Source organism: Chanodichthys erythropterus, chromosome 12 (genome assembly GCF_024489055.1).
Source record: "Chanodichthys erythropterus isolate Z2021 chromosome 12, ASM2448905v1, whole genome shotgun sequence".
NCBI classification, from domain to species: domain Eukaryota; kingdom Metazoa; phylum Chordata; class Actinopteri; order Cypriniformes; family Xenocyprididae; genus Chanodichthys; species Chanodichthys erythropterus.
In genome coordinates, this window is record NC_090232.1 from 46,452,449 (window position 1) to 46,479,480 (window position 27,032).

Below are 27,032 nucleotides of genomic sequence, written 5' to 3' on the forward strand. Positions count from 1 at the left end.
ATGACCCGCATCAAACAGCATCCGTACCGTGTCAACCCTGAAAAACGCCAGCGCCTCCAAAACCAAGTTGACTATATGCTGTTGCATGGCATTGCAGAATTTAGCACTAGTTCTTGGAGTTCACCCGGTCTTCTTGCTATCAAGTCTGATGGAACGGACCGTTTCTGCACAGACTTTAGGAAGGTTAACAATGTCACAAAGCCTGATTGCCTCTTCCTCGCATGGAGGACTGTGTTGACCGTGTGGGGTCAGCAGCTTTTGTGACAAAGTTGGACCTTCTAAAAGGCTACTGGCAGGTGCCTTTAACTCCGCGTGCCAGAGAAATTAGTGCATTTGTTACTCCGGATGCATTTTTACAGTACACTGTAATGCCTTTTGGTGTACGCAATGCGCCTGCTACCTTTCAGCGGTTAGTTAACCGCGTTTTAGGGGGGGGTGCCGGGGTGCAAGGCATATTTGGATGACATAGTAATCCATTCTGCAACATGGGAAGAGCACATCAGTCAGTTAGAACAAGTTTTTATTAGGTTGACTGAGGCAAATTTAACAGTTAATTTGGCTAAGTGTGATTTTGCTAAAGCAACGGTAGTTTATCTGGGGAAAATTGTGGGTGGGGGCATGGTAAAGCTGGTAAGTGCCAAAATTGAGGCCATCACATCATTCCCAGTTCCTTCCACTCGTCGCGAATTGCAGCGGTTCTTGGGAATGGCGGGCTATTACCGTAGCTTTTGTAAAAACTTTTCTTCTGTGGCTGCCCCACTCACTGACCTGTTGAGTCCGAAAATGGTTTTTAAGTGGTCACCAGAATGTCAGCATGCATTCGAATCTCTTAAAGCTCTCCTAATGCACGCACCTGTCCTAGCTGCCACAATGTACGATTGTGCTTTTAAGCTAGCTATTGATGCTAGTGATGCAGGAGCAGGTGCCGTTTTGTTGCAGGATGGGCCCGATGGCGTCGAGCATCCTGTGTGCTATTTTTCCAAGAAGTTTCAAAAACATCAAATGTCATATTCAACGATTGAAAAGGAGGCACTCGCTTTAATTTTGGCCCTTAATAATTTTGAAGTTTACATTGGTTCCTCTTCACGTCCGGTTATTGTTTACACAGATCACAATCCTCTCATTTTTATTCATCAAATGCGTAATTCTAACCAGCGTTTAATGAGGTGGGCTGTGTTTGTGCAGGCATTTAACCTGGAGATAAGACATGTCGCCGGTAAGGACAATGTCTTGGCAGATGCGTTGTCGCGTGCTGTTACGTGGTGAATGGTTGCCTTTTCTTCGGATCACCATTCACCATCCAGGGGTGGGGGTGTTACGTGTGTTTCGCAAATGCCCCGGCCCAGAGTTCTCAATGATTAATTAATATTTTCTTGTCTAGTTTCCTATTGGTTGAGCTGCGGAAGCGAGGCTATAAAGTGAAAGGAGGCAGACTTTTGGGGTCTCGGCCAGCCACAGCCTTCTTCGCCTCCACATCATTTCGTCTTTATTTTCTTTTTACTAAGTTTGTACTTTTGTTACTAAGTTTGTACTTTTGTTGGAGCGGGGAGTCCCAGCTTGACTTTATTAGTTGAGTTCCTTTTCTCTCTTTGGTTGCTGGGCTCCCCGTCTCTTGTTTTTGGTTATTTTTTTGTGAGTAATTTGTGTTAAAATAAATCATTTATTTGGAAAACTCTAGCCGTTGTCCATCTGTTATGTTACGTGTCCCTTTCCACTCCTAGGCATTCAAACCAGGGACCATAACAATTATTATTATTATTATTATTATTATTTTAAAATTAAACGAAATGAACTGGAGAATTTGAGTTTGTTTATTGTAACTGGTGGCTTTAAAACTATCTGGTAAATATTTAAATTTGACAGTCTTTACTGTCTGGTGCCCGAAAAAAACAAAAAAAACTACTTTTTGAGGTTTAAAGTGTACAGCTGGGTGTCGCCACCGTTACAACATGCTCTCGAAATTATTGTAAATATGAGTTTCCTATGTAAAACTTGCATATGAATGAAAATTGCACATTTCGAAAGTTGAATGTGAATGAGGTTGTAATCATGACTTCAGACATGGTAATTATTAAATTTCTGACTGCACGCAAAGGCAGCATTATTTATGATAAGGACTTGGAGTCATTAGGTTAAAACCGATAAACACCTGATATTGAATTACACATATGATGCTGTAAAAGGTCACTGAAAGCAAAATGCATAGGAACTGAATATGTAAGCTATTTTCAGTATGAATTTGAATTTGAATTTGAATTTGAGGACAAAAAAAAAACAGTATACTTGTGCACATATTTCCTCATCAGGATGATGGACAGATAATATTAGCCAACACAAATATTTTCTTCAGTCGGGTGAGGATCACTGTATATCAGCTTGCATCAGGTAAGATCTTCTTTTTTCTCTCTATGATCAGTCTCTTTAAAGCAAACACACTGCAGCATGCTGACATGTGATCATGAACTGACATCTATTTTGTGGAGTTTTAGTTATTTGACCAGGTCAGCACTCTTAAGCAGTTTACAGTATTTGAAGATAAATCTTTATGAATTTCACAAATATTCAGGTGTTACCTGTGTACACAGCAAAATTCATAGTGTTAAATTAACACTGCTCAGGGTTTATATGAGGCCACACTGTTATAAGTAACCCCAGCTAACAGGATTTTGTTATAAGAATGTTCTCTAAATATTCAGTGTTGGTTCTGGGAACATTAAAATGTCCAGTTTTCTTGACGTTAGAGGAACATTTTATAAGTTATAATGTTCCTCAAACGTTCTGTCAACTTAATTTTGATCTAAAATTCAACATTCTAGGAACGTTAATTTGTAACGTTCCAAGAACATGAAAATGTTCAGTTTCCTTATGTTCAGCTGATTTCTTTTATTTGTATTTTTTATTGTCACCATTGCTGAGGTTTGTAATGATGAATGCTGATGTCTGATTGTGTCATTTTTAAATTCTAAATAGTTTTGGACAATCTAACATATATCAAATCAGTGTTAAAAATGATTTCTATCACATTTTTGAGTTTATCATTTCCTTTTCACATAACACTTCAATACTAAAAATAAAGAAAAAAAAAAACACTTTAATGCAGTCATTTGTCTGTTATTAGAACATACATGTTTATCTTCTTTATCAATGCAGAAATGTTTTCTGAAAACCTGCACTTACTGATAAAGAAGCAACTCTATAATTGTCAGGGGTCAAGAGCTCAACTAAAGCAACCACCAACCTCCATGATGGTGACCTCAAACGAAACATCTAAACTTCTGTTAATTCTCAATAAGAGCTTCTGTGGACGTGTGACAGAAATTAAGTCAGTCTGGTTAGTAATAAGTGAAGCTGGTAATGCTATTTGTAGAGTTGTTTAATCAGATCTTCAGAGATTTAATGTCTTTTATCTTCAGTTCATCTAAGGCTGTGGCTGAAGAAAGTTGTAGTTTGTGTTCTTATTTCTCTTTCTTTCAGTGTTTGTTCACAGCAGGTGTTTGAATGATTGAAAGAATGTTTCAGGAACATCATACTAACCTTTAAATAACATTCTACTAACATTAAGAAAACGGAACATTTTCATGTTCTTGGAATGTTACAAAACAATGTTCCAACAATGTTGAATTTTAAATCAAAATTAAGTTTAAAGAACGTTTAAGGAACATTATACCTTATAAAAACGTTTCTGTAACGTCATGAAAACTGGACATTTTTTATTTTCCCATGACCAACACTGAATATTTAGAGAACGTTCTTATAACAAAATTCTGTTAGCTGGGTACCTAAATAAATTATGGTTATATGATTATTTTGATAAAGCTGATCTTGTGCTGTAGAATCACAGTGCTGCTGTAATCAATAATGTGAATCTAACTCAGAGATTGGGCTCTAAATGAGTTCAGTGATTCATGTCAAATAACGATTATGTGAAAACATAACCAACAACACCTGATCATCTTTTTTCTTTGTTTTTCTGGCTGTTATGACTCAGTTATAACAGCCCAAACAAAATCTAATATGAAATAGTGAAGGGTCAAGAGCCCAACTAAAGCAAACACTCATCTCCACGATGGTGGCTTAAAAATTGTGATTTTCTCCTTTGGTGATTCTGCTTGTTATCATCAGGTGTCTTCAATAATGGTCAATCATCACTCAATTAATCACTTCATTATCTCATTAACTTTAACACTGCTTCAGTGGGTGGAATAAAAAATATGTCAGGACTTTTACTTTCTGACTCCTGGACTTTACACCTCTGGAAAATGGTTTGTTGCTGTCAGAATTTGGCCGTTTTTCTACTGCAAAGTCTAACAGTGAGTCTTATTACTTGGAGTAATGATCAAGGATGGAGCACGACTTTTGTTTACAAAGTGTAATGCATTATCAGCTATTCATGTTTGTGCTCAGCTAACGATGGGAGTTTATAGCTGTAGGCCCAGTTCGCTTACATAACTGTAAAATAAGCTGTTTTTATTATTACAATATAGTGGACCTGTATTGTAATAGGATATTAAGATGCTAGTCCGCACTAACTAGTTGAAGAATTTCTCTGTAAACAGTAAACACCTCTTGTAATGTCAAAAAATGATATAGCCATTTTTCTTTGTTAATGACGACAAAGTCTGCGTTCACATTAGGCCTAAATGTTTATCTTATGTTAGAGGTTTTCAGCTTCGCTTGGCATTCCGATACAGTTCCCACTGGTGCACCTACATGAAATATAATAGTGACGCTGCTGTCACGTCTTATAAATAACTAAAGCCGTTCAGTAGGTGTTTACAGTCAGCATTTAAAATCAAACAGTGTGTTCAGTTCAGTCTTATAATGCTTCAGCTAATCTTTAAGTGTGTCCCCGGCTTAAGGTGACACTTACCATAGAGAAACGTCCTACTCCAATCGTAATTGCGAATCAGTTTCTGGTTTCTTCAGATGTTTCATCGTCGGACTCATGCTCAAATTGATACTGTAAAATTGATGCCATCTTTTCTTTCCATATAACAATGTCTTGCGAACTGATAGCTGTCATTCAGTTATAGCAATAGGCACGCGGTGCACACAGTAAACCAGTCACAAAGGATTGGGCCATCTGACCAATCAGAGCAGTGTAGGCTCACGGAAAGGAGGGGTTTAGAGAGACTGATTCTTTGAACTGCTTCTAACGAATCGTTCACAAAACATAGAGAACTGAGGTGAAATTAAATGTATATTATGAGAAAACGAAAGTGTTTTTTGACCTTGTATGCATGTAAACCTGTTGTAGGAGAATCATAAAACAATATTAGGAACCTTTAAGGCATAATTGGGACACTTTAATAGGTTAAACTGACAGTGTTACTCCCTCACACCTTGTTACATACTCCCCCATCACAACTCATTTTTGTTTTGTCTCTAAATTTCTTTCAGAAAATCAATGCCTGATGTGGCTTCTTGAATAGTTAATAAACACAGTGGACTATCAGATTCCATAATGGCGTTCATTGTTTTTAAAAGTAAGTTTGTTTCTTTTCCTGTTTTCACATAGAATCATGTTGCATATTTCAATAGGTTACTGACTGAGAATTAAATGACATTTGATGGCTAAAAGAATTCATAAACTATAAACAAAAACAAAGATGTTTGTCTTTTCACAGAATAAAACAGTTAAATGGCGCCACCTTGTGTCTCTTACAGTAGTAAAAATGTCCTTGGTGAACATAAAACTCACCTCATTCAGGATCCTGATCATCCCTAAATCAATTTAATGTTTACGTGGCCGCATTTTCATACATATTCTGTATATTTGATATTTTATTTGTAACTCAATTTTGCTGAAATTGTTGGCCTACTGCTGATTGGTCTGTGACTGGCAGGAGTTTGAGTTTGAACGCAGCAGGTTGAGAGGATGAAGGAATTCTGAGAAAAGAGTTTTTGTTTTGTCATTTAATTACTATAACTATATACTATATATACTGGCTTAGAGGTTCGGTAACACTTTAGAATAATGGTCCGTCATTAATAAGTAACTATGCAGGAATTAATGCAGGACTAATGAGTAGTACTACATTAACACTTCAGCTACTTCTATTAACTAATATAGAAACAAGCTTAACTAATCAGTAAGTAATATCAAATTTAGGACTAAGATAGTTCCCTATTAGTTAATTAATAATTAGAAAATGAGATTGGCATCATTAAGAACTAATAGGTAATTATGACAAATTATAAAGAATTACTAATTAATTACTAATCACAAAATTAAAGTGTCTGAGATCTGAGCAACTGTCTTTTTTTACTCTCAATGTGGTCATAAAATGCATCATTAATTATTCAAGTTTTACCTAGGAACTATGCAAGAACTACTGGTGAACAGAACCATTATTTTAAAGTGAAAAACATCTTTTTCACTTTAAAATAATAGTCCAGATCACTAGTAGTTCTTTGAAGAGTGTCCTTTTTTACTCTCAACGTGGTCATAAAATGCATCACTAATTACTCAAGTACCTAGTCATTCTTCAGGAACTACTAGTGATCTGGACCATTATTTTAAAGTGAAAAAAGGTGTTTTTCACTTTAAAATAATGGTCCTGATCACTAGTAGTTCCTGCATAGTGACTAGGTAACACTTGAGTAATTAATTGACTATATTCAGACTAAAAATGATCACTGATTATGTCTCAAACACATGATAATGTTCTTTACAATTTGTCCGTTAGTTAATAGTTATTAATGATGGTAATCTCATTAGGTAATTATTGATTAGCTAATAAGGAACTATCTTCTAAATTTGATATTACTTACTGATTAGTTAAGCTTGTTTCTATATTAGTTAATAGAAGTAGCTGAAGTGTTAATGTAGTACTACTCATTAGTCCTGCATTACTTCCTGCATAGTTACTTATTAATGACGGACCATTATTCTAAAGTGTTACCAGAGGTTCTTCCAGCCATGCGATATTCTACCTGTATCACCATGGGAATCGTTTCACCATTTGAATCACTCTGCTTTCAGTGAGTGTCATGGCAGGCAAGAAAGTCCACCATATTTTTACAGATACTACTGTTGTTGTGTAATGAAATGTAGTTTTTATAGGTTTTTTTAGGTGAGAATGTAATTATTTAGACCTTAAATATGAGACTTATATAAACATAGCGTATATTTCATTTTTTTTTTTTATTGGAATAATTTGTAGTAATTTCATTATACAGTTAAGTTGTATTTACATAAAATATTAAGTATGTTCAGCTTGACTTCTAAAGTTTAGTTGGATTAACTTTTTTTAAGTTTTCAGTATAAACATTCCCTGTAAAATGTTTTTTGTTCACTTTTTAAAACAACATTTTGTGGTACTAATTTCCACTGACTTTACTGAATTTAAGTTTTAATTACTTAGAATATTAAGTACTTTCAGCTTGACAATTTTAGTTATTTGAACTTACAGTTCAGTAGTTTTCAATAACATACAATTGAAATAAAATAATCATTTACAGTTTACATAGAAGAACAATTTAAATATAATGATTATGTATTTGGTTTAATTAATAAAACAAGCCAAATTAGATTAAATGATCATGAGCTGTGGTTTGAACACTTTAAAAAAGAAGTTCACTTTATTTTCATAAAGTTATTCCAACTAAACTTTATTAGTTCAAATAACTAAATTTGTCAAGTTGAAAACACTTCAAATTTGAGTCAATGCAAAAAGATAACTCAAAAAGCTAAGTTAAACAAACGACTTATTTTTTACAGTGTATAAATATTCAATCTGTGTTTAGGTTTTGAAGAAAGAAAGTGTTCGATTTTAGCATGTTTCACTTTGTTCAGAGAGGCAGCAAAAGTTTGACGAATTCATTTCATAAACAGCAAAAAATACACAATTTGTTTGATAAGATAACTCATGGCATTGTGTTTGAGTCATTATTATAACACCAGATATTTACAAAACTGTCTGAACAGACGTTGATCATTTGAATCTTAAAGGTCCCCTAGAACATGTTTTTAAAAGATGTAATATAAGTCTAAGGTGTCTCCTGAATGTGTCTGTGAAGTTTCAGCTCAAAATACCCCATAGTTTTTTTTAATTAATTTTTTTAACTGCCTATTTTGGGGCACCATTAACTATGCACTGGTTTACACTCGACCCCGCCCCCTGCCAATTGCGTCTTCCCTGCCACACCAGCTCTCGACTATATTACAGTCCATTTACAAAGTTCACACAGCTAATATAACCCTCAAATGGATCTTTACAAGATGTTCGTCATGCACGCTGCATGCATGTTTCGAATTATGTGAGTAAATTATATATTTGGATGTTAACGTTTTATTTTGAGTGAGTTTGAGGCTGTGCTCCGTGGCTAACGGCTAATGCTACACTGTTGGAGAGATTTATAAAGAATGAAGTTGTGTTTATGAATTATACAGACTGCAAGTGTTTAAAAATGAAAATAATGATGGCTCTTGTCTCCGTGAATACAGTAAGAAACGATGGTAACTTTAAACACATTTAACAGTACATTAGCAACATGCTAACAAAACATTTAGAAAGACAATTTACAAATATCACTAAAAATATCATGTTATCATGGATCATGTCAGTTATTATTGCTCCATCTGCCCTTTTTTGCTATTGTCCTTGCTTGCTTACCTAGTCTGTTGATTCAGCTGTGCACATCCAGACGTTCTGCCCTTTCTAATGGCTTGAATATGAGCTGGCAATGGCATATGCAAATATTGGGGGCGGAGCCCCCAACTGTTACGTAACAGTCGGTGTTATGTTGAGATTCGTCTGTTCTTCGGAGGTCGTTTAAACAAATGAGATTTATATAAGAAGGAGGAAACAATGGAGTTTGAGACTCACTGTATGTCTTTTCAAGCGCACCTTTAAGTGTATAACAGTCAGTCCTAAATATCTGATTTTAAATATCTGGTCTTAAGAATAATAATAATTTAAAAAAAATAATTATAATAATAATAAACATCTAATATTTGTCTTTGTTTTCATGCCAGGTGTCGTATGGTCACTGTTGATTATCCTCTGTAAATGTAAGTGCTTTAAACAATTTTCTGTTGACCCTGTGAACTGTATTACTTTATTAATTTATACAATTGATTACATTAATTTCTCAGTATTTAGTCATTGTCAAAATTCTACACACTGTTGTCTATGTAAGCACACAGCTTAAGGCAGCCTCACACTACAGAGATTTCCAAGGTCTGCGACAAAACCTCTGAATCATGGCCAAATCGGTGCTCGTTGCGGTCACTGATTCTTGTCAAAAATGAGTATGTCAGCAATGTGACAAAAAAACAAACAAACAAGAAAGGCCCTGTCCCAAATGGCGCACTTCATGTGGATTTTCTGTCTTGTGGACTTAAATTGCGCGTGCTCGCCAAGTGTACGAGTCCGTAGGCCATCCCATTCAGCATTTTAATGCTCTGAAGTGTGCTCAGCAGCCCCCTTTGTACCCTTGAAGCGGTCTTCCGCAAAGCCCGCATAGATGCTGGCTCCGCCCACTTTAACTACCCAGGAATCCTTGCGAAATGCCAATCAGACAACGGATGGGAGGAGATTTCACTCAAGAGCAATTGATGACATGGCTGAGAAGAAAATATTTAAGTGTAGGTATCATTACGGTTTTTATGACCTAGGTGTACACCAGTTTATACAAACATTATGGTCATCGACCAGTGGTTGATATCTCAAACATAATAATAATAATAATAGCGCGCTGAATAATACGATCGCATTATGATTCATTAAATAAATAGAACTGAATGTCAGGGCTTTACTGAGTCATATGTAAACCTAGTATTTATATTTAAACCTGTAAATTCATCTGAAACTCACGCACGTTTATTATGTGTTAAAATTGTAATCTTAGTTCAAATGGAACATTATGTATTATTACAACTGTATACATTATTTAAATAAGCATGTATATATTGTCTAATGCCCAGGTGGCATAAGCAAAAGCAGGCTGTGTAGATGACATGGAGATAATATTTTGCAAAAGAAAAGAAACCTGTTCTCGATGCTAAATATTATTAAAATATGATTCCTCTGCATGGCAAGCCATCCCGCAAACACAATGGTAAAAACAACAACAACAATAGGCAGCATATTCCCCGAACCTGCAGCTCCTGTCAAAAAACAACCAGACCATTATTTCCGGCGTGACGATCGAGTCTGTCCCAAAAATACCTCTCAATGAGCCCTCGTGGACTCGCGCCAAGGGCCCTATAGGTCTGCACTACAGACCTCTGAGGAAGTCCACAAGTCCGGAGTGTGCCATTTGGGACAGGGCCAGTGTCGCAAGAAAGAAAAAAAACAAGAAAGTAACAAGAAATATTTTTTTTAAAAAGTTTCTATACGTAACATTATGATATATTTTATTTACTGTCAGTTTTTGCTGAACAGACACACACAGGCAGCCACGTGTATTTCTGCCCAATTTTTCTCTTTTTATTTTCTGCACAGATGACTTGGGCAGCATGAGCATCTCTATTGTCTTACATGATTTTGTGTGAGAAAACATTTTTTCATTGTTGGCAGGGTTTTCGCTTGGCTAAAGATCTTGCAGTTTGTGTACCTTTATCGGCGTTGTGATGTGTAGCATTAACGCTGCTAAGACAAGAAGATGACAGTCGACAAGAAAACTTGTTGTGTAGTGTGAGCACCATGGCGTGAGCATCATCCCAGCTAACAAAAAGAAGTTATCAGAATGTTTTGTTAACATTCTCTTTAAGTTATGAAAATGTTATTTCTGAATGTTTTTTAAACATTGAAAATGTCCAGGTTTTTTTATGTATCAAGAATGTTTTTTCTTGGTTTATGTGAATGTAAAAGGAACATTCTAGCATTTTGGAAATGTTATGAAAACATGAATACTGAGTATTTTCTAAACGTTCAAAACATCCTGCCCTGCTAGAAATTTTACATTCCCAGAACATTCTCAGAACATCCCAAATGGTGTTAAGGATGTTGTCCATCTACGGGTGATGCTACGTCCATATTTTTTTACAGTCTATGGAACTAACAGAGGCTTCCAAAGATCGCTGAAAACATCAATATAACATCCAGATCGACACTTTTGAAAGTAATAAATATATTATTGTGACGATATGTGGTTTATCTGTGTTCTTCACGACATGTCGGGTATTAATAATAGATAGATTATATTTATAGTGCGATGCTAATCGAGATAGCTTTTCTCATTGTGCAGAATAGCACAGTGTATTTCTGGATTGCTACAAGGCCAACTTCGCTTTCATTTCCATAAAGATATTTCATAAAAATACATTTCTAATAACTTATTTTTAACTATTTTCTTCATTGTGACAATAATTACTTATGACTTTACAATAAACTGTAAAGTGTCTGCTTTCAAATGAGACCTTACTTATGCTTTTAGTGCAAAGGGTTCATGAACTGTATCTGTTTTAGTTTGGGTATGTCATTTCTTGGGATTTTCCAAAAGCGGAGGTGCTGGTGAATTAAAACAGCCAGAAAAAATCAAATGTTAAATGTCAAGAATCAAGAGCCCATCTAAAGCAAACGCTCACCTCCATAATGGTGACGTCACACTTTATTATTTTCTATAAAACACCCACACAGAAGGCGATGTTCTTGTGACCTTGTGCAACTTTGACTAAAAGTTCTCTAAAAGTGACAAAAATTCAGATATTTTACAGAACATTTGGGACATAAAACATCCTCTTTTGGTAATGAAAGTGCTGCAGTTCAAGGTTCCTTATATGATTTTAGGGGGACGTTCCAATTTGGGTAATTTTATGGTCACATAAGAACGTTACAATGAGGATATTTGGGACATTAACTGAACGTTGCCACATGGTCCTCTGTTGTTCATTTAATAACGTTCCCGATATGAGTTTAGGGGGACGTTCTATTTTGGTTATTTTATGGTCACGCGATAATGTTACAAAGAGGACATTTAGGAAGTTAACAGAACGTCCTATAGAAATAGTCCCCTAAACATTCCCAGAATGTCCTGAATGTTCCCTGAATTTCAACCAAATAACGTCCCCCAAACCTTAAAAGAACTCCACATCGTGACCATCTCTAAACATTCTGGGAACGTTACTAGACAACTTCCTTAATACCAGTGGATGTTTTGAGAATGTTCTGGAAATGTAAAATTTCTAGTGGGGTACACTGTCACCTAGTAACGTTCAGAGAAGGTCACGATGTGGCTTCATGTTCTCTTCAGTTCTATTTTAAAAAAAAAAAATGTTATATGAACTTCCAACTAACATTTCAAAAACATTTAGCAAATATTAATAACATCATAAAGACGCTACGGCAATGTTGTTCTAAGAACGTTCTCACTCAACATTATGAGAACATCAGTCAAGATGTTACAATAACATTCTTATGAGAACGTTTTCATTCAACATTACGAGAACATCATTCAAATACAAATAACATGATAAAGATGTTACAAGAACGTTGTTATGAGAACTTTTTTGCTCAACATTATGAGAACATCAGTCATATAACATAAGAATGTTCCAACAATGTTGTTCTAAGAATGTTTCCTCTCAGCGTTATGAGAATGTATTTTAACTATGAAAACATTATAAGAATGTTCCTGAAATATTATTTTAGGAATGTTTTTTTTTTCTAACATTTACATAACTTTTACATAACGTTAGTGAAAGTTATGGAAACGTTCCCTGTTAGCTGGGATATAGTCTCATAGTTCTGTTGTGTGAGTTTGCCTTTAACAGATCAGTTAATATCACATCCGGATGCATACAAGCCTCAGTGTTATAGGCTGGTGGAAGAAACTACAATAGAATTCGTGAATTTTTTCATGAATGAACATGGCTTTAGAATTGGATTGTGACTATCATAAATTGCAAAAGAATAAACTTTTTTTTAAAATGCAAAAAACACTACAAATTTAGAAAATATGTCATACATTTTAAAGGATGAATTCAGTATATCACAAAAAAATTAAACCTGAAGTTTTGCTAACTGTAAAAAGAAAGGAAAATGTCTCAGTATTGATAAATGCATGCCAACAGTGTAAACTTTAAAATTTAATTAATTGTGCTAAATATGCTGTATATAAATTCACCTGCTATTGCATATTCTGTCTTTAATTACATCTTTATCATCCTCAGGTTTAAATCAATGTTAATGTGTCAACGTTAACCGCATTGAATCAATATCACTTTTGCACCCACAATTAACATTGAAAAAAAAAAAAAAATATGGTAATGGCATTGAATCAATGTTACAATGTAATGTTGGTTCAACATTATTCTTGCACTCAGAAAATGAAACACAACAGCTACAACTGACTTAAAACCACACAGCCTGAAATCAACTAAAGATAAACACACAGACATCAAGAATCAGCATATGAATCTCAACAATAGTGACATCCTTCATGCCGCACTGCATGCTGGGAGTCATGAGTTGTATGCTATGGTGGCTCCCAGCATGCATTGCGGCATGAAGGATGTCATCAAAACATAAACAAACGCACTCTGTCCAAGGTGCAAGCCAAGAAAGACAAATCCAAACGTATATGAAAGATATGACTGCACACACACTTGCACTTCTTTCATATAGGTTTGGGCATGAAGGATGTCACCATTGTTTAGATTCATATGCTGATTCTTAATGTCTGTGTCAAATTATTTTTTCCCCATGATGTTTTTTAAAAAAAAAAAATCACAACATGATCTGTGGCAAGAAAGAACTATTGGTGAATATAATATTTTAATAACAAATAACCACTTTTGGTCAGGAACAAAATTAGTAAACTACTCTGCTTTATGAGGCAGAAAACTATATGGCTCTGTCATTTTGTTTCTGGTTTCTTTACAAAAAAATATGTTTTGGTAAACACTGTTACAAAGACCACAAATTCACATGAAAAGCCAAGAGTCAAACTGCCAAACTAAATGAACACTGACCACCAACATGGTGACCAAACATTTTCAATAAAACATCAACATCTAAACCTGTTAATTCTCAAAATGAACTTCTGCTGAGATCTTAAGAGATGTATTGTCTTTTATCTTCAGTTGATTTCAGGCTGTGTGGCTTTAAGTCAGTTGTAGTTGTGTTTCATTTTCTGAGAGTGCAAGCATGATGTCATTTCCATTGATTTTTTGTTGAAATTTCAACATTTTTACAAACATTAATTGAGGGTTCAAAAGTGATATTGATTCAATGTGGTTAACGTTGACACATTAACATTGATTTAACATTGCTTCAATCATTGCTTGCTATCTGGGTAGTCTGATGTTTCCTCTGTTGGATTGTGTTTTCGCTGAATGTAGAATTGAACAGATTGTGTGTGTGTGTGTGTGTGTGTGTGTGTGTGTGTGTGTGTGTGTGTGAGAGAGTGTGTAAAATGTACAGCTACATCACTAGACATTTTCATGACCATCTGTGTACAAGCTGATATGAAGAGAAATCATGATGGTGATGAAATTTGATAGTTTCAGTAAAGGTTGCACCTCCCATGCAGGATGATGATATGATTACTTGCACATTTTGAACAGACTGAAAGGAAAGTGACATCATCACTTTTAGATTAGTTTCATGTTTTTCCAAATTCCTTAAACATTTTTTTGGTCGTTCTCACACTTATGGTTACATTTTCTATTATTGTACTTTTTTGTGTTGAATCAAATTTTCACATAGATTTCACAAATTGAATATTTTTTTTAAATTTGTTTTTCATTTTGAAACCTACTGATCTGTTGTGTTTGGTGAATTCTTGCTAAAATAGAAAAAAAAAAAATAATAATAATAATTGCAGTTGATTGTCTTCATGCTGATTTCTGTCATTGCAGGTATAAATATAACGCTGCCAGAAGGATGCACCGTAAGTTGAGTTTCTGAAATTGAAGTTGTAGAATTGAACTCACAGTTCCTATCAATAATAGTCTAGGCAAAAAAAAAGTAAAAAAAAAAAAATAGTCAAACTTGAGCAGTGCAATACATGTGTGTAATGTGAAATATGAATGTGCTTTTCTATTAATTGCTGATGATTTTGCAGTCCATTTAAGCTGTGAAAGCTCGGCATACCCAAGCTTTTTGAGAGAATGAGTTTGCGGACTCACTAATTAATTAACACTATAAATTACTATAAATTCCCTTGTCATTTGAGGTGTCACATAAAGCTTACATCATAAAATGTTGGAAATATGTAACTGTCCATCATTAATTTATTTGTCAAACCACTGTAATTTTCTGCTGTGATGGAGGCTTTTGAGTATGCAGGTCCACAACAGCTCTAGAGCCTATAGTCTCTGTTGTTTTGAGAATAATCAACATCATTGTTCTGCGTTCTCATTGGTCTGCTGCAAATGAGGGATTTTAAGCACTGGGAAATGTGAATAGCACGCCCAAGCAGAATTAAATTATAAATAATTGTCATATGTATGAAACAGTTTTATAATCTTTTCAACCACACATTGCTATTATTCCTGTTACAAACATAAACTTTTATTCTAGTACTTCTGTAGTACTTTATTAGTTTGAATATAAACACTGTCTACGGTAGCAAGCAAATTATAGAAAAGCAGCTTTTGAAATTAACTTGATTTCAATAAAGATCTTCATGTATGTATGCGTATGTTTTATTGAATTATTCATTAAAGAGATTCATTCAAAAACACTATCTGTGTCTCATTTCAGAGGCACTCAACATACCCGGTTAAAGAAGTCAACACTCACTCATCCAAATCATCAAATTGTTCTCAATTTTGATTTCAGAATCCAACTTCTATAGAATGTCTTCAAAATCTTCTTGATCAGATCGAGAACATTGCAGATCAAGTGCTTCCTGTGGATGTAAGTCCTCAAGAGAAAAATGATCAAATAATTACATAATGACTGACATCACAGTTCTGATGAATTGCCTGTCTTGATATTTACATTTAGTAACTTTATTTTTCTGATCAATTAGACTGTGACCAAACTTCTGAATATGGTGCTCAACGCTTCAAAGATTTTACAGTCGTCATCATCATCATCATCAATCAGTGCAGCTGAACTCGCCTACTATGGAAACCGTGTGTTATTAACCAACGAGAAACTCATTTCTACATTGGTGAAGCCGACGGACACAAGTACCAATGTCAGTTTTGCTCTTGCTGCTGTAGGTGAGTGGAGAAACAGTTATTACTGATAATGAAACTGAGTTTATATATTGTGTCAGGGAGTTTATATGGTCTGAAGAGTAGCAGTGGATTAGGTGTTGGACAGTGTGATGAGGTTCGTGTGTGTGGGAAGGAAGAGGACAGGGATCGGCTTTGACTGTTGATTGAGCTTTATTTTCACAGAATGAGAAATCAAACAAACAAAAGACGGTGCAACGCACATTCAATAATTCCACATCAAAAGACGGGCTTCACTCCAGTAAATTGTTCAGATCAGGCACTTCGGTCTCAGTCAACAGTCCCTCTATCTCTCACACGCTCCTGCTTCTCCTGGCGTTTTATCCTGTCTCCACGCCAATTACTGGAACGAGAAACAGGTGTTCGTGATTGATTTGCATTCAACCCGCTCACTCACCACGCGTCTCCTGATGCTCTCTCCCGTTGCAGACTTCGCTGAACCACTCCCCCCTCGCCACAGACAGCAACAATGACAAATGTAGCTACAGTAAATTTATAATTGTGTATTGTTATCTTACCGAAACTACATTAAACACGCAAATGAAAAGAAAAAAAACAATTTACAAATATCACTAAAAATATCATGATATCATGGATCATGTCAGTTATTATTGCTCCATCTGCCATTTTCGCTGTTGTTCTTGCTTGCTTACCTAGTCTGATGATTCAGCTGTGCAGATCCAGATGTTACTGGCTGCCCTTGTCTAATGCCTTTCATAATGTTGGTAACATGGGCTGGCATATGCAAATATTGGGGGCGGAGCCCCCGACTGTTACGTAACAGTCGGTGTTATGTTGAGATCCGCGTGTTTTCCGGAAGTCTTTTAAACAAATGAGATTTACATAAGAAGGAGGAAACAATGGAGTTTGAGACTCACTGTATGTCATTTCCATGTACTGAACTCTTGTTATTCAACTATGCCAAGATAAATTCAATTTTTCATTCGAGGGCACCTTTAATGTAAAATCTGGGTTCTGAAGTGAAACCGGTTGAGAACAAAGCACTTAGGTAGAAGACATCAACCTTTGACATTTCAAATGAGGTCTAACTGGTCTAACTGTGTTATAACAGCCAGACAAGCAATGGTCAATTGGCGGTGTCCTTATTTGTCCTGAATCACTGAACTCATTTAGAGCCCAATCTCTGAGTTAGATTTACATTATTGATTACAGCAGCACTGTGATTCTACAGAAGAAGATCAGCTTTGCCAATATAATCCAAAAGATTTCTTAAAAGTTGGTCTGATCAAAAAACTTTGAAAACTTTTTTATTTAGAGACACAGACATCAAGAATCAGCCTGTGAATCTCAACAGTGGTGACCATCAAAAAGCATGTTGCAGTGCATTCTGGGAGCCACCAATCAAAATTCATCCATGGCTCCCATCATGCATTGCTGCATGAATAAATTATGAGCTGAATTGTCGTAGTATTTCCTAATATTTTCTTTTATTTTTCTGTTTTATGTGACCTTTAATAGCTTGTTTTCTAATGTTCAGAGTTGATCTGTTTATCAGAATAAGTTGCTTGTCACCGTTGTTGAGATTCATACGCTGATTCTTGATTTGTGCCTAAAAGAAAGGTTTTTTGTTGTTGTTGTTGTTAATCAGACCAGCTTTTGAGAAATCTTTTAGATTATATTGAAAAAGCTGATCTTCTACTGTAGAATCACAGTGCTGCTGTAATCAATAATATAAATCTAACTCAGAGATTGAGCTCTAAATTTGTGCAGAATTAATCAATTTTAATTAAAAAAATCTGGTGAATTGCTTATTTTTCTAAATCAGAGGTTGAAGTCTTCATGGTTGGACCAAATGTCACCTCAGATAAAATCCCTCGACTTGAAATGACAAATTCTTCTGTGGACATTGATCTCATTGGGATCGCCAAGAACAACAGTGAAACAAGTATGTTATATGGTTTAATATAATTTTTTTTAGAATATATAACACTAAACCCCATTTACCAGAGGTTTTTCATCATGTTGAATACAAGTTTCTTCTGTTTCTGTCAGGATCAGCTGCTGTGGCTTTCATGAGCTTCAACACAATGGAGAATCTACTGAAGCCCGACTTCTTCAACACATTAAATGACATGATTAAAACCATGATGTCCACTGTGATCTCAGCTACTCTTCCCAAAACCACCAACACTAAACTCACCAAACCAGTCAACTTCACCCTCAAACACATCAGAGTGAGAGACTGAAATGTGTTTCTGTCCAACCTGAGAACTGATGAACATCTGAAAACATCTAATATTCAGTCTTGTAATATTTTCTTCATGTTCTTTCTATGAGGTTCCATTTGTGCCAAAATTATGTCGACATGCTGTCCGTCTATGCTATGTGTCGTCTCCGCTTACTCCTGTCATCGGTCCTTGTCGTTTGACTTTGTCGTCTTGCTTGTCAATGCTGCCTATGTCATGACTATGTGTTGTCTTCCATTTCGTTGCTATGCGTCGTTACCCTCTGTCATTACTGTGTCGTCTTCCATGTCGCTGCTATGCGTCGTTACCCTCTGTCATTACTGTGTCGTCTTCCATGTCGTTTCTATGCGTCGTTACACTCTGTCATTACTATGTGTCGTCTTCCATGTCGTTGCTATGCGTCGTTACACTCTGTCATTACTATGTGTCGTCTTCCATGTCGTTACTATGCGTCGTTACACTCTGTCATTACTATGTGTCGTCTTCCATGTCGTTACTATGCGTCGTTACACTCTGTCATTACTATGTGTCGTCTTCCATGTCGTTGCTATGCGTCGTTACCCTTTGTCTTACTATGTGTCGTCTTCCATGTCGTTACTATGCGTCGTTACACTCTGTCATTACTATGTGTCGTCTTCCATGTCGTTGCTATGCGTCGTTACCCTCTGTCGTTACTATGTGTCGTCTTCCATGTCGTTGCTATGCGTCGTTACCCTCTGTCGTTACTATGTGTCGTCTTCCATGTCGTTGCTATGCGTCGTTACCCTTTGTCTTACTATGTGTCGTCTTCCATGTCGTTGCTATGCGTCGTTACCCTTTGTCTTACTATGTGTCGTCTTCCATGTCGTTGCTATGCGTCGTTACCCTCTGTCGTTACTATGTGTCGTCTTCCATGTCGTTGCTATGCGTCGTTACCCTCTGTCGTTACTATGTGTCGTCTTCCATGTCGTTGCTATGCGTCGTTACCCTCTGTCGTTACTATGTGTCGTCTTCCATGTCGTTACTATGCGTCGTTACACTCTGTCATTACTATGTGTCGTCTTCCATGTCGTTACTATGCGTCGTTACACTCTGTCATTACTATGTGTCGTCTTCCATGTCGTTACTATGCGTCGTTACACTCTGTCATTACTATGTGTCGTCTTCCATGTCGTTACTTGTCGTTACTTGTTTTATATTTGTTAACACATTAAATTTCAGTACATGTGTGTATATATATATATATATATATATATATATATATATATATATATATATATATATTAGTGGTGGGCCGTTATCGGCGTTAACGTGCTGCGTTAACGTGAGACTCTTATCGGGCGATAAAAAAAATATCGCCGTTAATCTATTCTCAGAGTTGGGTTGGGAGCTGGGTCTATTCTACGCAAGTTATGATGACTTTCACCTTGATATTTTAGCGCGGATATATACCTAGCCGAACTGACCCTTCACAAAGACCCGCCCCCCTTAGTTACTGTTGCTTTGGTCGACAAGCCGTGGCGCTGTCACTCCCCACACACAGTGATAAATGCATCGCGGAGCAAAGAGGACACTGACAAGACGTCGACAGATAAGACAGAGCAGGTTACTTATGATATTTAACAAAGTCCCAGCTTTAAAACTGTGTAGTTTTTAAGAAATTCAAACAATAAAAAACGTTTTGTTGCTCTTTAATGTGCCGTTACCATGGTCGTGACAGATGCTGTAGCGCCTCAGCTCAAGAGGCTCGTAAACCAATCATCTCTTACTACGAGTCCATTTATAGCATCAAATAAACATGAATGAACATGAGAATCAATGTTGTTTCAAACGCGGAAATATGTCAATATACAAAATATAATATACGAGTTTAACTCCACCGAGGTTAATCTTCTAACTCCTATCTGCTTTGTCGGACAAAATGGCGGATTACTTTTAGTCATTTGCTGCGTCCCAATTCGCCTACTTATACTACGCCCTAAAAGTATGTACTCTTTCTGTGAACAAAAAGTACTTACTTTTGAGTGTGTAGCAAAAGAAGCTTTGGGACATACTATCAAGTCATACAATTGCGTCTTTGCTCTCTGTCGCATGCAGTCACCGTAAACTGCCCTGTCAATCATCAACATTCTCCACATTTCATTTAGTTAATTTCCTACCGTATCGGAGAGAAATGCAGCGCGTTGATCTGCAGTTGCGAGTCTTTCATGTGGAGAACTCACCTCATTTTAATGCATAATTATGCATTTAAAAGTTAATGGCCAATAAGATATTTATAAAAGTCCACATTGGTATTTGCAGATGAAAAATAACACATATAACATTAAATAAATATTTTCTATCAGTTTGAACTTATTATTAGTCACTCAAACAACCTCTCAGCGTCGATCATGCATATTCGCCATGTTTTGTAGTTTTTAACACTTTTTGCTCGTGTTTGTAGTTCTGAACTGAATCCTCGTACAACGCGGAATGGGTTGTGGGCAATATTAGCCTCTATAGTGTGCACGGATCCACACTTCGAAAATCTACCGGAAATAGTAGACCATCCGGGGACTTTTGTCATACTCTTTTCAACATACTATGCTTTGGGACACACTTATTTTAATCTCACATACTATTTAGGATGGATAGTATGGACATTGGGACGCAGGGACAATTTGGGTATCTCACATATTCTGAATGTCTTCAGTAGAATTCAAATGAGCCATTTTAATCTAGATTAATCTAGATTAAAAAAATTAATCTATGCCCACCTCTAATATATATATATATATATATATATATATATATATATATATATATATATATATATATATATATATATATATATATATATATATACACACATATATGTCTGTATTAAGAAATTAATACAGACATATATTGCAAATTAATATATTTACATAGTCTGATATCTAAATGTATTTACATATATGGCAAATATATGTAAATATTTCCAATAAAAATATATTAACATATGTTTAAAATATGTGGAAAATATTAAAAAGCGGCCAAAATCAAATATTTAAATATATGTTTGTAATATATTTTAAAATATATTTACATATATTTTATAAAACATATTTTCTTATATTTAAATTTAAGATATTTCAATGTAAAAAATTGTATTTATTTTAAATATATTTCGATCTATGTGACTTCTGTATGGGACGACGCATAGTAACGACATGGAAGACGACACATAGTAATGACAGAGGGTAACGACACATAGTAACGACAGAGGGTATCGACGCATAGCAACGACATGGAAGACGACACAGTAATATCAGTGGGTAACGACGCATAGCAATGACATGGAAGACGACACATAGTAACGACAGAGGGTAACGACACATAGTAACGACATGGAAGACGAAACATAGTAATGACAGAGGGTAACGACACATAGTAACGACATGGAAGACGACACATAGTAACGACAGAGGGTAACGACACATAGCAACGACATGGAAGACGACACATAGTAACGACAGAGGGTAACGACACATAGTAACGACATGGAAGACGACACATAGTAACGACAGAGGGTAACGACACATAGCAACGACATGGAAGACGACACATAGTAACGACAGAGGGTAACGACACATAGCAACGACATGGAAGACGACACATAGTAATGACAGAGGGTAACGACACATAGTAACGACATGGAAGACGACACATAGTAACGACAGAGGGTAACGACACATAGCAACGACATGGAAGACGACACATAGTAACGACAGAGGGTAACGACACATAGTAACGACATGGAAGACGACACATAGTAAGACAGAGGGTAACGACACATAGTAACGACGTGGAAGACGACACATAGTAAGACAGAGGGTAACGACACATAGTAACGACATGGAAGACGACACATAGTAACGACAGAGGGTAACGACACATAGTAACGACATGGAAGACGACACATAGTAACGACAGAGGGTAACGACACATAGTAACGACATGGAAGACGACACATAGTAACGACAGAGGGTAACGACACATAGTAACGACATGGAAGACGACACATAGTAACGACAGAGGGTAACGACACATAGTAACGACATGGAAGACGACACATAGTAATGACAGAGTGTAACGACACATAGTAACGACATGGAAGACGACACATAGTAATGACAGAGTGTAACGACACATAGTAACGACATGGAAGACGACACATAGTAACGACAGAGGGTAACGACACATAGTAACGACATGGAAGACGACACATAGTAACGACAGAGGGTAACGACACATAGTAACGACATGGAAGACGACACATAGTAATGACAGAGGGTAACGACACATAGCAACGACATGGAAGATGACACATAGTAACGACAGAGGGTAACGACACATAGCAACGACATGGAAGACGACACATAGTAATGACAGAGGGTAACGACACATAGCAACGACATGGAAGACGACACATAGTAATGACAGAGGGTAACGACACATAGCAACGACATGGAAGACGACACATAGTAATGACAGAGGGTAACGACGCATAGCAACGACATGGAAGACGACACATAGTAATGACAGAGTGTAACGACGCATAGCAACGACATGGAAGACGACACATAGTAAGACAAAGGGTAACGACACATAGTAACGACGTGGAAGACGACACATAGTAATGACAGAGGGTAACGACACATAGCAACGACATGGAAGACGACACATAGTAATGACAGAGGGTAACGACACATAGCAACGACATGGAAGACGACACATAGTAACGACAGAGGGTAACGACACATAGTAACGACATGGAAGACGACACATAGTAAGACAAAGGGTAACGACACATAGTAACGACGTGGAAGACGACACATAGTAACGACAGAGTGTAACGACGCATAGTAACGACATGGAAGACGACACATAGTAATGACAGAGGGTAACGACACATAGCAACGACATGGAAGACGACACATAGTAACGACAGAGGGTAACGACACATAGTAACGACATGGAAGACGACACATAGTAATGACAGAGTGTAACGACACATAGTAACGACATGGAAGACGACACATAGTAATGACAGAGTGTAACGACACATAGTAACGACATGGAAGACGACACATAGTAATGACAGAGGGTAACGACACATAGCAACGACATGGAAGACGACACATAGTAACGACAGAGGGTAACGACACATAGCAACGACATGGAAGACGACACATAGTAATGACAGAGGGTAACGACACATAGCAACGACATGGAAGACGACACATAGTAACGACAGAGGGTAACGACACATAGTAACGACATGGAAGATGACACATAGTAATGACAGAGGGTAACGACACATAGCAACGACATGGAAGACGACACATAGTAACGACAGAGGGTAACGACACATAGTAACGACATGGAAGACGACACATAGTAATGACAGAGGGTAACGACACATAGTAACGACAGAGGGTAACGACGCATAGCAACGACATGGAAGACGACACATAGTAACGACAGAGGGTAACGACGCATAGCAACGACATGGAAGACGACACATAGTAACGACAGAGGGTAACGACGCATAGCAACGACATGGAAGACGACACATAGTAATGACAGAGGGTAACGACGGATAGCAACGGCATGGAAGACGACACATAGTAATGACACATGCAGCATTGACACGCAAGACGACAAAGTCAAACGAAAAGGACTGATGACAGGAGTAAGCGGAGACGACACATAGCATAGACGGACAGCATGTCAACATAATTTTGGCACAAATGGAACCTCATACTTTCTTCTTTCTGCAGGAGTTTGACCCCTGTGGTTCTCTGTCCTGTGTGTACTGGAATATCAGCGAGTGGATTGTAGATGGTTGTTCTGTTTTAGAGACCAACAGCAGCTACACTGTGTGTTCCTGTGTCCATCTGTCGACATTCGCTCTCATCATGCAAACCAGCAGACCACCAGAGGTACGAGAACATTTATAGTGACCACTGAAGAACAGCACAGATTTGGTACTCATGTACTCTGACATGTTTTTTCAGAGCGACTCACTGCTGGATCTGTTGAATTTGGTGTTTGTGATCGTGGGGCTGGTGTTCTTCAGTTTGTCCCTGTTGACCTTTGCCCTTTGTCAGTGGAGTCCTAGAGTGAATAATGTGGCTCGAATCAACATCTGCATCAGTCGTTTGCTGGCTCACCTTCTGTCTCTGCTCACACAACAGTTCCTGAGCCTCATACGCCCTCATCAGGTGAGAATGATGAAGGAGCCCTACAGCTCAGCACAGCCTCACTGAGAATCATCATAACCGTCTCTCTTGGTCTCCAGGTGTTGTGTGCCGTGATATCAGGTGTGCTGCACTTCCTCTTTCTCTCTGGCTTTGTGTGGATGTTCATTGAAGCTGTGCTGCTCTTCATCTGTGTGAAGAACCTATCACAGATCAGCTCCAAAAAGAGGGAGGTGCTTAAGAGTCGATACCTGTGTGTGATTGTATATACGGTTGTTCTGGTTGTGGTGGGCGTGTCTGCTGTGTTGGTTCCTGAAGGCTACAGCAACAAATAGTGAGTATAGTTTGAGAGACTCTTTGCTGAACGTCATCATCCATGTGTGTTCATTGATATATATATATATATATATATATATATATATATATATATATATATTTTCTGTATCTTCCACCAAACAGCTGCTGGATTAAAAATATATGGATTTTTCTGGGACCTTTATTTGTCATACTAGCAGTAAGCACCTCTCTTATCATGATTTTATATTAAACAGCTCCAAACAGCTGCTGGTTAAAAAATTATAGTTTTTAGCTGCTGGTTATTTTTTTTTCTGGGGCCTGTTTGTTTCATACTAGCAGTAAGTACATTTTTATTAAGAGCAAAACAATGATTAATGATGGTTTTTAATCTTAATGTGCAGTTAAACACGATTCTCTTCATCTGCATCATCATAAGTCTGATCTCAACTTTGAAAAACCTGAATGCTGAAGTTTCACAGATGAAACAAAAGAAGTAACAAACATTATTATTTCATTATTATTATTACTTTTATTATTTCAAACACTAATATATATATATATATATATATATATATATATATATATATATATATATATATATATATATATATATATATATATATATATATATAGTGTATGTAAAAAAGACATTACTTCTCTTTCTCTCTCTGCAGGACTATGATATTTAAAACACTGGCTCAGTGTTTTATTCTTGGTTGTTTCTCAATTCTGGGCTTCTTCAGTTATCACTATAAGGAGCTGGAGATCCTCTTCATGATCTTGAACTCCCAGCAGGCAACCTTCATCTTCCTGGTCTATTGTGTCTTTAATAATGAGGTCAGTCATCATTACAGACAGTCTACTAGAAAATCATCTCTCACCTACTTTATATTAAGTTCATTTTTCATTTCTCATCTTCTGAAATTAATCAGAAATTTAGTTTATGCAATACAATTTAATTTAATTTTGAAATTACCTGGACATGTCTTTCTTTCTTTCTTTCTTTCTTTCTTTCTTTCTTTCTTTCTTTCTTTCTTTCTTTCTTTCTTTCTTTCTTTCTTTCTTTCTTTCTTTCTTTCTTTCTTTCCCCCTTCTTTCTTTAACCAGAGGTTAAAATAATATCTCATCTCATTCTTGTCCAGGTCAGGCAGCAGTACAGGAAGTTCTTCAGATGTCTTTGCTGTGGACTCAAATCGAACACTATTAACTGTGTCCTCAGGAAACGCTGAAGACTACACCATCCAAATTCAGGAGAGGAAGTGACATTAATATAAAAGTCATTCCATCACTACTTTGATGTTAAATGATAGTCTCAGCTACAAATTTCAATTAACATGCTATACATTTACATACACTATACATACACAGCTGTCAATACTCTTATGTGAATCTATATATTTTTTAAGTGCAACATTTCGTTGGTCGAGGAACTGCCATGATTTTTAGAACCGTGTATACTGGAGCGATTGTGAAAATGTTTTTCACTTTAAAGTGTTTTATTAAAGCACTGTAAAATATGTAACACTTCAAATCTTGTGTTCTTTTAAACAATCTATTTAAAACTCTTTAATTATGCAAAATTCACTTTTATAAGGTGTTTGAACACAGATGTCCCAGATAGCAAGCAACCAAATAATGTTTAAAGGTGCCCTAGAACCCTTTTTCACAAGATGTAATATAAGGTGTCCCCTGAATGTGTCCGTAAAGTTTCAGCTCAAAATACCCCATAGATTTTTTTTTAAATAATTTTTTTAACTGCCTATTTTGGGGCATCATTATAAATGCACCGATTCAGCGTGCTTCCCCTTTAAATCCTTGCTCTCCATGCCCCAAGAGCTCACGACTCTATAATACATTGCATAAACAAAGTTCACACAGCTAATATAACCCTCAAAATGGATCTTTACAAAGTGTTCGTCATGCAGCCTATCAGATCATGTAAGTATAGTATTTATTTGGATGTTTACATTTGATTCTGAATGAGTTTGATAGTAGCCTATTGTTGTAAAACGGCGCAGGCCCTTTAATAGCAGTTTTTGTTTTGTTTTTGAGAAGAGGGAGAGAGCGGAACAAACATGTTGTTGCGACCGGAGCACTGTTATGTAGCTGTACTGTTAATCACCATTCAACTATAGTAAACAATAAATCGACGGACCAAATCAGGTTGTAATCTGTTTACTCACCATA

At 36.5% G+C, this 27,032-nt stretch overlaps 1 protein-coding gene across 1 annotated transcript; it reads left to right on the plus strand.

Moving 5' to 3' along the window:
* LOC137032401 (adhesion G protein-coupled receptor E3-like) lies at nucleotides 1-26,074 on the plus strand. The gene is made up of 13 exons (XM_067404158.1): nucleotides 1-247; nucleotides 14,810-14,841; nucleotides 15,735-15,812; nucleotides 15,928-16,123; nucleotides 17,925-18,044; nucleotides 18,158-18,333; nucleotides 24,129-24,290; nucleotides 24,366-24,572; nucleotides 24,650-24,882; nucleotides 25,008-25,062; nucleotides 25,247-25,338; nucleotides 25,520-25,682; nucleotides 25,988-26,074. Exons 1-13 carry the CDS (start codon nucleotides 1-3, stop codon nucleotides 26,072-26,074), a joined length of 1,848 nt encoding a protein of 615 aa, XP_067260259.1.
* Nucleotides 26,075-27,032: the final 958 nt, after the last annotated feature.

Excerpts from the sequence above, each read along its gene's own strand:
- LOC137032401 (XM_067404158.1), top strand. The coding sequence starts at position 1 with ATGACCCGCATCAAACAGCATCCGTACCGTGTCAACCCTGAAAAACGC. Across the intron at positions 24,291-24,365 it reads AAACCAGCAGACCACCAGAG|AGCGACTCACTGCTGGATCT; the intron begins GTACGAGAACAT and ends ATGTTTTTTCAG. Across the intron at positions 25,063-25,246 it reads CTTTATTTGTCATACTAGCA|TTAAACACGATTCTCTTCAT; the intron begins GTAAGCACCTCT and ends CTTAATGTGCAG.